The 12,492-nt window shown below is 32.1% G+C and overlaps 1 protein-coding gene across 4 annotated transcripts; it reads right to left on the bottom strand.

The window, feature by feature from the left end:
- Positions 1-1,521: 1,521 nt before the first annotated feature.
- Positions 1,522-11,721, bottom strand: LOC107951881 (GPCR-type G protein 1). Of its 4 annotated transcripts, none has more exons than XM_016887051.2 (14): positions 11,309-11,721; positions 9,997-10,097; positions 9,441-9,548; positions 8,601-8,721; positions 8,167-8,296; positions 7,722-7,800; positions 6,660-6,748; positions 6,053-6,145; positions 4,980-5,006; positions 4,801-4,887; positions 4,318-4,389; positions 3,708-3,838; positions 3,395-3,559; positions 1,522-1,759 (listed from the first exon to the last, which is right to left on the bottom strand). In XM_016887051.2, the coding sequence occupies exons 1-13, from the start codon at positions 11,521-11,523 to the stop codon at positions 3,406-3,408; spliced, it is 1,407 nt and encodes a 468-aa protein (XP_016742540.2). In that variant the 5' UTR covers positions 11,524-11,721; the 3' UTR covers positions 1,522-1,759; positions 3,395-3,405. The 4 variants fall into 4 exon arrangements, with proteins under 4 accessions (XP_016742540.2, XP_016742539.2, XP_016742541.1 ...); XM_016887050.2 differs by having other exon boundaries at positions 1,522-1,788; positions 11,309-11,706; XM_016887052.2 differs by lacking the exons at positions 9,441-9,548; positions 9,997-10,097; positions 11,309-11,721 and adding an exon at positions 9,314-9,347 and having other exon boundaries at positions 1,522-1,788.
- Between the last annotated feature and the right edge of the window lie 771 nt (positions 11,722-12,492).

The following is a 12,492-nucleotide window of genomic DNA, read 5'->3' as shown; positions in this document are numbered from 1 at the left end:
TTTTTATGCACTGCGTTAAGTAATCTAAAAGGATAAATACTTATCAATGGAAAGAGCAAAATCCTTGTTAACAAAGGATTGGAATGGGAATCAAGTTCGAAAAGGTTGGATTTTGGAGGGTTCAGCCATGGAAATAAAGGCAGGGTTGCACCTGATGGAACGAGATGGGGTTAGGGTTTGGAGGTGGGATTGTGACAATAAAGGAAGGGGCTACAGATTTGACAGCAGCCGTGTCGGCGAGGATGAGTTGGACGAAGATGAAACCTGAGTTTTAAAAGAAAGAAAAGAAATAGAAACACATAAATGAGGTGAAAATATTTAATTAGGTTGAAAATTTATCAGGTATTATAAAGTTTTGAATTTACTGTGTCAATTACAAAAGGGATGTATACTAATTACATCGCGTAATAATTTATTTAAACTTCTAATTTTATAAAGAAATTATTTTGGCCATTCATTTAATTTTTTATCTTTTTCAACCTTTAAACTTGGATTGCTTATCATACCACCCAAAATGGATGAAAAAATTAATGTTTGTTAATTTTACTAATGTTGCATTCACATGGTAATCTACATGTAAACTAAGTTAACAATTAATTTTTTTACAAATTAAAAAATATTTAAAATTTATTTTTTTGTAATTTTATATTTTTTTAATAATTTTAAAAATATTTTTTATAATTTTTTTGAAATTTTAAATTTTTAAAAAATTATTAATTGTTGATATAACATTCACGTGGCAATCCATATATATGTCATATCAACAATGTTAACGTTTGTTAACTTTTTCATCTATTGTAAGTAACTTGACAAACAACGTAAGTTTAAAATCTAAAAAAGACGAAAAATTAAATGCACTAAAATAACTTCTTTTATAAAGTTAGAAGGCCAAATAAATAATTAGGCATAATTAAATCTTATATGGAAAGAAGTCATTAACTAAAATTTGCACTTTTATCTAATACCGATTAGTAAATTAAGAACATTTTGTAGTTTATTAATATCAACAATAAGCCTAAAAGAAAAAAAAAAGAAAGAAACCGGAAAAAACGGGCCAACCCGAAGTGATTAAATTATTTTTGAAATATATATTTAAGAAGAAAGCATGATTAAACTGAATTTTATTTTTTATTTAATTTATAACTAATTTTAATTTTATGATGTACAATAAATACTTACGTTTAAAAGAGTGAAAATAGGTCAAAACTTCCATATAGAAAATCATTTTTTCAAAAAAAATACTAAAATAAAAAATATTTATTATTTTATTTACTCGACAAATTATGTTTTTAACAATATTTATGAAAAAAAATAATGCTCAAAAACCTTAAAGTAAACCTATTTTGTCAAAATAAGTTTGAAAACCCAAAATCTAAAATTAATATGAAAAAACCAAAAATCTAATGGAAGTATCAGCAACCGTTCTTCATAAAATAAAAAATTTCAACCGAACAAATCTAAAACCTACCTCTTATCATCAGCAACATCCAGTCGTTATTATCGGCATTTGATACCATTACATTAAATTGTAAAGGAGAGCTTGTATTGAAAACAATATAGCCGAGTTAAAGAATCGGAGTTTACATATGACTCGACAAATGAATTATCAACTGACATACACAAATAATCATCTCTCTTACATCATAAACAAAATTATAGCTTGAAGTTTCTTCATCTTGAATCATATAATTGGTGATGTAGAAGACAAATCCAGTCTCAAGGGATTTCCAAAGTATGTTTTACATGCGTAATTTGCGACCTGCAAGTTCGTGGCAATGGTTCATCTTCCTGGAATGCAAGGGGTAAGAACAACAAATAGAAAAATGACAAGCAAGAATAATTTAAAATCATGCAATGGTTGCAACCTGCAAGTTAGTGGCAACGGTTCATCTTCCTGGAATGCAAGGGCTAAGAACAACAAATAGAAAAACGACAACCAAGAATCATATAAAATCATGCAATGGCAAATGTGATTAGTTAGTCTCATCCTGATTTCTTCATTGTTTTAACAGCAAGCTAGCTAGAAGTATAAATTCACTTTGATTCAACTTTAGGTAAGTCTTTACACTATCTACGAATTTTTTGTAGAACCTAATGAAAGTATCCAGGAAATAATTCCGACCTCGCTTGAGTAAGGCAGGATGAACAAAATGACAAAACCTGAGCTTTGATACTACGTCAAGCATCCAACTTAAAACTAATTGGAAGCCACAACTTTAGTATGAAACCACGAAAACCTGTTACTTGGCAGGTATAACACCACTTAACACTGAACAAAGTTGTCACTAATGTACTAGCCAAGCCAGCATTTCAATTTTTTTCAAAAAGTGTAAGGGCTGTTACAGGTGTATTTCAATGCATCATTTCAAATCAATGACCAAAAAGCGTATTAATTAACAGAATACGTGTTAAGTTTATATCTATGTAGGCTAAATTTTTTATCCATATCTAACATTTATGTACATATTTGGACATGAGTATAAAGTATGATGCTCTAAATATATGAAAAACTCGGAACAAATTGCATTTAGAAACATGAATGGTGCAGATACACACTAGTACTGGAGCAAACCGTTTCTTTAAAGTAAATCTAACACTGACCAATACATATTGCTGCTAAAGCTGCAGCTTCGATTTTACCCTAACTTCTTAGGAAATTTGTTGCTAGCAAAGACCTAAATAGTAACTTAAGGGTTGATCTCCTAAATAGGATTAGAAATTTGTGGTTTTTCAGGAACTTTTGGGGGAGAGTCATGTTGCTTATAAGAACCTGACTCTTCAACCCATATTGTATTCATTAGGTCAGGCCTACAGGTCTACATCTCAGGTGAGTTCAAGTCCACAGCTTTGAGAGCTAAAACGAAACAATTCAATGGAATTTCCGAGCCAATCTTAATGATCACAGAACAATACTGCTTTGACAAATATGACTCATGATCGTCTTAGAGACAGCAACTCTTTAAGATGAACCACACGCAGTTATTTGTTAGATACAAGTTTAAGCATAAAACTGAAAGCTTTTTAATAATGAGAAACGACAGACTTGTTTCCACACATTAATTCAATTTTTTTTTAATGAAAAACCGAAAAAATGAATCACACATAAAAAGGACTGAATAGACATAACATGGATTAAATAATGTTGGATTAATCCAATTTGGTATCTGTTTTGGGACTCGAAACTGAATTGAAATTTTACAATAATGCTTCCTCATGGCAAACCTAAGCAAGGAAAACGGTGTGATATGATGCATTCAGTAAAAAACAAGTTGGCAAGAAGTACCCTTTTATCTTTTCCTCACATTGCTTTGGCACAAATGAAATTCTATATCATTGCAGTCACTAGGAGGGATTAAATGTTACAATGACGTAATGAAGTGATCTGTTTACTTACATGAGAATACATCAATCAATAGGGTGTTTGTCAGCTTGGCGAGACGTATAATGTGCAGAAAGCAAAATCAGAGAAAGGAAAGCACTCGCTACAAAAATTGCATCAAACCACCGGTGGTAAAAGTCAAACTGAATATCTCCACCCAAAACATCTGTTATAATCAACCTGCCAAGGGATACACAACTCATAAGCTACAGGTTTTAAACTGAAAAGAGATATTTAACATCCACGAGATTATTACAAACGGAAGGGAATATTTTTCTTCCTTAATAAGAAACATAATAGATATACAAGGTCATCGATCAAGCCATACCTGTACTCAGTCCTCAAACTTTTTCTTATCAGAAGAATTGAAGAGAGGAAGTACATTCCCATAATTTCAGAAAGGAAAAGGACAACATTGCTTGAAGATCCACTACCAACTCTGGAAACTGCAAAGAAGAACTGCATGCAACAAAACATTGTAAGTAAAGCTGCAGAATACTAGATACTAGGAACCACAAACTACTTCTAAAACAAATATGATTTCATTCAATAATGAAGATAGGGCACATAAGGTGGACATGATGCCTCAAGCTTGCTGCTCATGCATACAACAAAATAAATATATATAAAGAAAAAAGACAATATTCTCCATAAGAAGAGGTGAATTAATAGTAAGAACAACAATAGCAATAAGTCAATGATCAATGATCAATGATGATGACAGTCATAAAAGCTGCCAAAGTAGCAACATAGAAACAATAAGATGACCTGAATATTTTAAAGGTTTTTACATTGTTAACGAAAATTCATTGATTCTGGATCGGCAAAACAGAGACTTTTGGATTTTCAATAAAATGTAGACTTAGCATATGGTAACTAAAACTATGAACCATATAAAAAACAGAACTACCATGACAGCCACCAAAAACGAAGATTACCTTCATTAGATTTGTTAAGAAACCCCGCACTGATATTGTGATCAAGATTCCAATAAACAGCAGGGAAATATACTGCAAATAACAAATATAAAAACAGTAAGATGCCATATATTAACCCCAACCAAAAGACTGTATAGTTTAATACCTAAAGGCAACAAGATGGTTAACTTTTCCTAAATCACAAAATGCTAGAATCAGCACTCACTGTACAAATGAATAAAATACCTAAGCACAGATCATTTGAAACAAATTATACAAGTATAAAAAAAATTACACGAAGCAATACCAACTCAGGTTCTAAATTTATTGACCTTTGACTAAATGAAGTTCTAAATTTATTGACAAATGTACAAAAGTTCTAAATTTATTGACCTTTTAGAACACCTAAATAGTAAGTTCTCAATTGTATATAAAAAAGTAGCAGGTTCTAAATTTATTGACATTATAAAGTACCTAATGCAGTAAGTTTTATTCACAACTGACCTGTGATAACAATGCAGCATCTATTCCAATATCAAAGAACTGCAACAATATGGTAATTGACATTGTAACAGGGTCAACTGAACCAGCCTGCCAAAGAAACAGATTTTATGATACATTGCAATGATCTTAAAATAGGAGAAAAAGATAAAGATAGCAGAGATCATTCAGAGAGGCCACACCTCCTTGAAAACAACACTTTGTAATGACTGCATGGAGAAAAAAAAAAAGACCAATCAGGCAACTTCTTCATGCATTAAATCTTAAATCGGAAGAAAACAAAATCAAAAGAAAATTGATAAATAAGCAATTTCACAAACTCAGAATTAAATAGTAAACTTTTAAGGACCTAACCAGCCTCAGAAACCCTTAGCATAAACAACAAAAATTAAAAATTGAAGCTGTAGGTCCAATACATTGTTAGAGTTGTTTCTGTTTCAAGAACACTGCCATGTAGTAAGTTCACATTGTCCTTGTTTGGACACAATGAAATACACTGATTCATGCTCTTTCCCTATTCTCAAAGCAAGGGTTGCAAACATTTCAGAGGACTTCACCACTTCAGCCCAAATGTAGGCTACTCAAGTCAATGTGCAATAGAGCTTTTATAGGCGTAAAATGCCCCACCACATCTTGCAATTATCCATTTATATCACCATTGAAACGTGTCAATTTGTTAAAGCTGTGGTAACATAAGCTCTCTATCATTTTGATAGCATACTATAATCTTCATAGTGGGAATTAAGTTAAAATGATATAAATCTTACTAAGTTGATTAAGGGAAACTATAAGGTGAGCAGACACTAGCTAATATTGGAGAAGTAAAGTTTTAAGTAAAAAATGAAAAATTAAAGATTCTTAAAGTAGCAAAAAATGGAAATCCTACAGAAATAAGGCCCTAGCTCGTATTAGAGGAGAGGTAAAGTTTCAGTAAAAAATGAAAAATTAAAGATTCTTAAAGTAGCAAAAAATGGAAATCCTACAGAAATAGGGCACCCTAAAAACATAAACACCAAAAACATGTGCATCTAGTTATCCATGAAATCAACGAGATTTTGAACTTTTAGCACATTACAAGAATTAGAGCTCATTTTCACTAAATGTTTGTCAGACATGTCAATTTTTGCAATCTTAATGATTGTTATCTTCAACATATTTCTTTATAGAAGACATCTCATTTTCAGGCCACTAAATTTTACTCTTTACTCGAAATGAACGATGTAGTAAAGGGAAGTAAAATTCCTTGATGATATACCTTAATCATTTTGTACACACAATAAACTGAACCTGCATATCCAAGCAAATTCTGCATATGGCCCTTCCATGTTCGTGAATAAGCAGCAGCCTCCTGCAAAATATAAACAAGAAGACCAACGGTTGCAAACATTACAGGGTAGCTAGGACAGAGACAATCATGTTTATCAAAATACTTAAACATGGACTAAATTTCAAACAAATAAGTACTGGTATTTTGACCTTAAAAAAACTACAAGAAATAGCAAAACAGAAAGTCTTTTACATTTGTTAATATCAATATCTTATTTTCTATTTCTCAGCATCTTTTTGCTTTAATCAATGCATGGTAAATCTTATACAAGAGAACAGTTCACTATATCAATTTTCAAGAAGATTAACAGATAATATGACAGCACAATATCTCATGTCAATTTGATTTCACTTCTGTTATCTCTAAGACATAATCCATCATCTAAATATCAGATTTTAAAGTGCCCACTGATCTGACTAGCTCTGAGCCTTGGTTTGTTTCCACTTTGAAAGATTAGAAGACCTTAAGAGACAGTACAAAAAAAAAAAAATCATATCCAATAAGTTAGAAAACAAGTTTACAGCTGAAGTTAGACCTTAGCCTGGCGAAGCTCATAGATTTCCAAGAATAGCTGCTTTGAAAGCTCTTCCAGAGCTTGAACCTCAGCATCCAAGATTTTAATGTCTGCAAAGAAAGATGATTAACCACTTCATAGATTAGAAAATATTGAATCATAATTATTATTTACCTTCCAAATGTAGAACCCAAATGCCAATGTAAAGAGAGTGAAATAAAACATCTTCCTTGGAATTCTAAAAGTACATAAACACAAAATAGGAAAGCCACTGAGACGCAAAAGCCAAGAAACAAGCATAGATGGCTGTCAAGAAAAAAGAAATTCAAAACACTATGTGAAAACATAAAATCAGTGAATCAAAAAGTTTAAATCGGCAATTCAGTCTGTCCATAAAAGTTTGAAAATTGAGTCAAAACTTTGATAACAATAAAGCCACAATGCCCAATACCAATTTAGACCAAGAAAAATAGGCAGGAACTTTTGTCTCCCTGATGCTTACAGGCAGGAAATTGCATTCAATGAATGAACCACGTCTTTAAGCATGGATAACAAAACAAGGTTAAATTCCACCAAAACTAAAAGGAAAACAATACTGCCATTTCTCCACTTTAGTTCATTCTTACAAAATCTACAATCTCACAGTAGAGGTGTAATAGCTATAAAGAAACCATATACAAGAAGAGCCATGACACATAAACATCGCAAAAAATAATATATCCAACTTTTAAAGAGAAAAAGAGAAAGAAAGTAAAAATCAAATTGAAAAGGAAATGAGACATATGAAAGCATATGCCTTCACTTATTTGATGATCAAAATGTCAACACATAAAAACAGCAACCATAATGAATAACATTGCCAAATTTGAGTCTATTAGATGATAGTTGAGGTTCATATAATAGTATGATTATCCAAGGAGAAATCCTATTGACTTTATTGAGGTGTCCTGGAAACATTAAAAGGAGAAACATCAAAATAAAAGCTTCGAAGTCGAAGATTTTATACAGAATATACCACATCACAAGTTCATCAGTATAGGGAATTTTACAGTATATTTTGAAGAGGGGGAAAGAAATGAAGACCTTGTTCCTTTTGATCATCTTGCACTGAACGTACAACTGTGCCTACAATCCTTTTGAAGAAGGATCTGCCCTTTAAGTTCTGAAACATAAATCTTTAATTAGCCAAAAGAAAATAGTAACTCTAATCACAGCCAATCACAGGACTTGAGAAGCACGTAGGTTTTATGGTCAAAATATAAATAAATTGTTTTCAAAAAATGGCAAGAAATAAACAAAAAAAAAAAAAAACTAGACAAGTACGAATCATATTAAATTCAAATTTGACAGAATTTAAAACCAATGAATATTTAGCTTAAGCAGAATGCTATTTATGTTTATCTCCATTTTCAGCCGCAAACTATGCTTCATTCATAACCTTAAATATTTCTATTGGGGTCATTAAAGACCCCACCCAATAAATTGCATCAATTTGAAAGTGACGAGACAAGGAGCAAGAGAAGTAAACCTCATCAGATCCTTGAATTCGTTCCATCTCCATTTGAGAAAGAATGATTTTCTTTTTCTTAGCCACACAAGTCTCAATTGATTGCATTAGTTGTCTCTCCAATGCCTTAATCTCTGATTCATCAATCTCTCTGCAAGTAACAAATCAAAATCATTTAGATACATAGAAACAACCATGATACAGGAAAACTAAATATGCCAACGTTTGATTTTACTCATGTGTTAGCCATAAACAGAGAAGAATTAAGGTTGCAACCAACAAGTTATGATCAAACAAAATACTAAGCAAGCAATGAAAAATAATTGAGGAAAATTATATTCTGCACATAACACAGGATAAATGGTTCTTAAAATATGAAGCATGCAGGAAGTCAATCTGTTTAACTCTTCTGCATCCAAGAACCAAGAAATCAGATAACCAATACATGTCAATACCTGATGAAAAGTGACAAATAGCTGTATGGCAAATTTACAGCACCGAAACCGGATAGGACAGCCATAACAGTTACTCCAACAACACCAATTCGACTGACCAACTGAGGCATCGTGAAGAAACCTGAAAAACAAAAATCAAAAGGAGCTGAGAAGCTGGAAAGCAGGAGCTAATATTTCTGAAACAATTGCGCATAAGATGTATGCATAACATTAAAATTAAACCATTAACGCCAGAAAGTCCAGATTTTTTGCCTGCAACTATTAACTAGGCAGAAGCATATCCTTTAAAGAAATAAGAAATGTGAAAATGTATAGGATGAGCTGACTGATCTCACTTGCCTTATCAACAACAGACTCTTACAGTATTTTTTTTTTTTAAATTATACCTCCAAATCGATCATAAATTTCTCTTTAGCCAAAACTGGGAAATAAGTTCCAACCTTGGCATCCAGCTAATATTCATGGAACGCTGCAGCCTATATTATTTTTTTAAAATCTTAAAAGCAGACACATTTGCTCCAGTGCAATCTAATTATAAGCATCCTCCAAAATTTCAGGCGTAGTCCTCATATCATTAAGATAGACTTTTGGAATCATTTCAGGAAACCAGTTTAATCATAAAGAAGAAAAATATGTATAAACATAGTAAGTTTGTGCCTGTGCATGTGAGCCACATTGAAACTATGAACTTAACTAAATGCAAACGAAAAGACCTTTGTCTGGAGAGGGCATGGGAAAGTAATCATAAAGAAGAAAAATATGTATAAACATAGTGAGTTTGTGCCTGTGCATGTGAGCCACATTGAAACTATGAACTTAACTAAATGCAAACGAAAAGACCTTTGTCTGGAGAGGGCATGGGAAAGTGAACACCCATGCGCCAAAAAGCATAGAGAAATGCCAACAAAAATATTATAGCTCCAAGTCCAGCCCGCTCCTTCCTCACACCTGAGATGCACAAAAAGAAGACATTAATAGGCCTAAACAATAATACTGAACCCTAGTAATCATGTTATTAGTTTTCAGTTTCATGAGTAGCATGTTTGCTCTCAGAAACTTTCACTAACAGTATTGCCACTGCATAGGCATGAATTGACAATATTAGGAACACGGTAACTATTCTTGTAGATCCCTTTCAGCTCAGAACTCAACTGTGTGACAAAGATGTGTAAACGGATAGTATAAACATAGTATATTCACCATCTACCAAAGGTAACTCATTAAAAATGATGGTTATTCAATGATGTGGACGGTCATATCAAGGAGAAGGAGAAACAGCAAAGTCCCAGAAAGGTTAACATCTCAACACTAATCCTCACAAGAGAAACAACAAGTCTATTACAACAGAAAGTAGGTGTTAAAACAATTCAATTAGATTTAAAAATAACAAACTTACCACTATTGCAAAGCATCAAGTAGCAATGGTAATATGGCAACATGAATACTAGTAGCAAAATCAAACAGAATAGATCCACCTTCCAGTTTATCAATCTTGCCCTGTCAACAAAAGGGGAAATGTGAGTTAAATGGGAATTATGACATTCAAATAATTAAATCAAAGTTTACAACCACCCTAGAGAAAATTAATTGTAGAACAAAAGCACAAACCAAATAAGCAACAAAAACTTAAAATTCAGAAGTTTAATGCACTTCATTAGCTTATGAGTTAAGAGAAGGGGGACTTCTAATAAATTGTACCAACAGATTCACATTTCAAAAAGGATCAATTTACTGGATTAGCCTTTGGATAGAAGATTAAGCTCTAGAGAGAATTAATAAAATGTAGAACAACAAAAGTGCAAACCAAATAAACGAAAAAAACTTTGATATTCAGAAGTTTAATGTACTTCATTATCTTATGAGTTAAGAAAAAGGGGACTTCTAATAAATTGTACGTACAGATTCACATTTCAAAAAGGATCAATTTACTTGAATTACCCCTTGAATAGAAGATTAAGCTCCATAGTTGCATTAAAACTAATATACTCAAAATCAAGTGTAAAAGTACACCTTTTTTCCTTACCATATTCTCTTCCAATAAACTAAATAGCATGTATACATAGAAGTGACTTAGTTAAACATTCAGATATATAAAAGCCAATAGGTGTTCTAGCACAAAAATAAAATAAACCAGTCTTCTGAAAGCAAAAGGAAATTACATAAAGTAACAACTAAAAGGTAATAGAAAAAGAGAAGAAGCAAGCAATAATATGCAAATTACATTCACCAGCCTCCAAGTAGTCTCAGAAACCAGGAAAATTGTGAATCATCAGATTCCAATTCAATTTCTCTTCTTCTTCTTTTTTTTATCTCATTCACAGACAACCAAAAAAGAAAACCAAACGCCATACAACTACAATACCCAAAAGCCCTAAAATATAAATGGATAGTTAACTGCTAAAGCAAGATTCACACAATCGGTCTCAATAGTTACATTGATCCAAAACTCGAATATCCAATTTCCTATAATACTATCCATTCCCAATTTCTCAATAATAAATTCCCCAAAAGAAACTAGTATTCAACTTCATTTCCTCTATTCACAAAACCCACAAAAATAATTACACTGAAAAACCACTAAACATACATAGAAATCTAGTTAACTCCTGAAAAAAAAGAGAGCAAATTTAGACTAAACTAAGAAACCCAATATCTAAAACAACAGAAAGAAAATCCAAAGAGAGAGGGAGAGAAAGGGCAACTCTTACTCTCTGGAAAGGACAGGGATGATCTCAAAAAGAACAAGCTGGAGAAGGTTACAAGAGAAAGCGAAAACAACACTGAAGATGATTTGAACCAAAGCTCTTTTTTCCTCGTACTCTTTGTAAAGCCTCCGGTTTAAGAACCAAAGACCTGCCCATCCTAGAAGAACTAGAGATCCAATTACAACCATTCCCTCGTAGATCCCCCATCCCCACGCCATCTTCTCTACAAATTTCCTCTCTCTTCTTTTCGAAATCTTTTGCTGTTTTTTTTTTCTGGATTTGCTCTCTGCTGTTATTTTTGGTGCTCCTCTGTTCAAGTAATTTCCGTACGACTGGGAAGGATGCTCATGCTGCTTTTGGCTTTAAATTTTAGATTTTTGGGTCAACTATCTATTGCCAACTTAACATTTAACAATCATTTGGAACACCACATAAAAAGGGCAGTAATTAAGAAGGTAACGGAGTACCAATTAATGGCGGTCATTAGGAAGCTAATCGTAGACTGACTACTTGGTAATAAAATAATAATTAAGTGATTAATATATAATATTTTAAATATAAATAATTAAAATGTAATTTAAAATAAATAAAAATAACTATTTTTGTTTACCTTTAGATTTTTTTTTGAGACTTTTATATATATTTTTAGGGGTAATTTACATTTGAATCCCTGAACTTGACAAGTAGGTTCATACTGGCCTCTAAAATTTGAAAATCGTTATTTATTTAAGTCCATTCTATTAATGACCGTGAAATAAAAGGGATAATGTGACTTTTAGCCCCTAAACTTGGTATGTAGGTCCTCATTGGCCCTTTAACTTGACAACTAGGTTCCCTTTAGTACTTGTACCTTTTTTTGTCTATTTTGAACTTGAAAACTAGGTCCATTTTAATCTCTGAACTTGAAAATTCTAAATATTTGATGAAGTGGCACCTCAAAAATAAATAAAAAAATTAGATGATGATATGGTACAATCTCAGAATATCCTATTTAGTATTTTAATAACCGAACCGATGGTTGAATAGGTTAGATCACCTATGTCATACCCCAAAATTTGGTCTAGAAATTTCGAGGGTAAATTAGGAATTTTGGCTCAGAATGGGTTCGAAAATTTTGAATTATGATAACCCAAAATTATTTTTGACTATAGCTTTTTGAAAATCAAATCAATTTTTGAAAATAAGGG

The sequence above is a fragment of the Gossypium hirsutum genome, chromosome A02 (assembly GCF_007990345.1).
Source record: "Gossypium hirsutum isolate 1008001.06 chromosome A02, Gossypium_hirsutum_v2.1, whole genome shotgun sequence".
Classification (NCBI taxonomy): Eukaryota; Viridiplantae; Streptophyta; class Magnoliopsida; order Malvales; family Malvaceae; genus Gossypium; species Gossypium hirsutum.
This window is presented reverse-complemented; position numbering and strand designations above follow the sequence as displayed.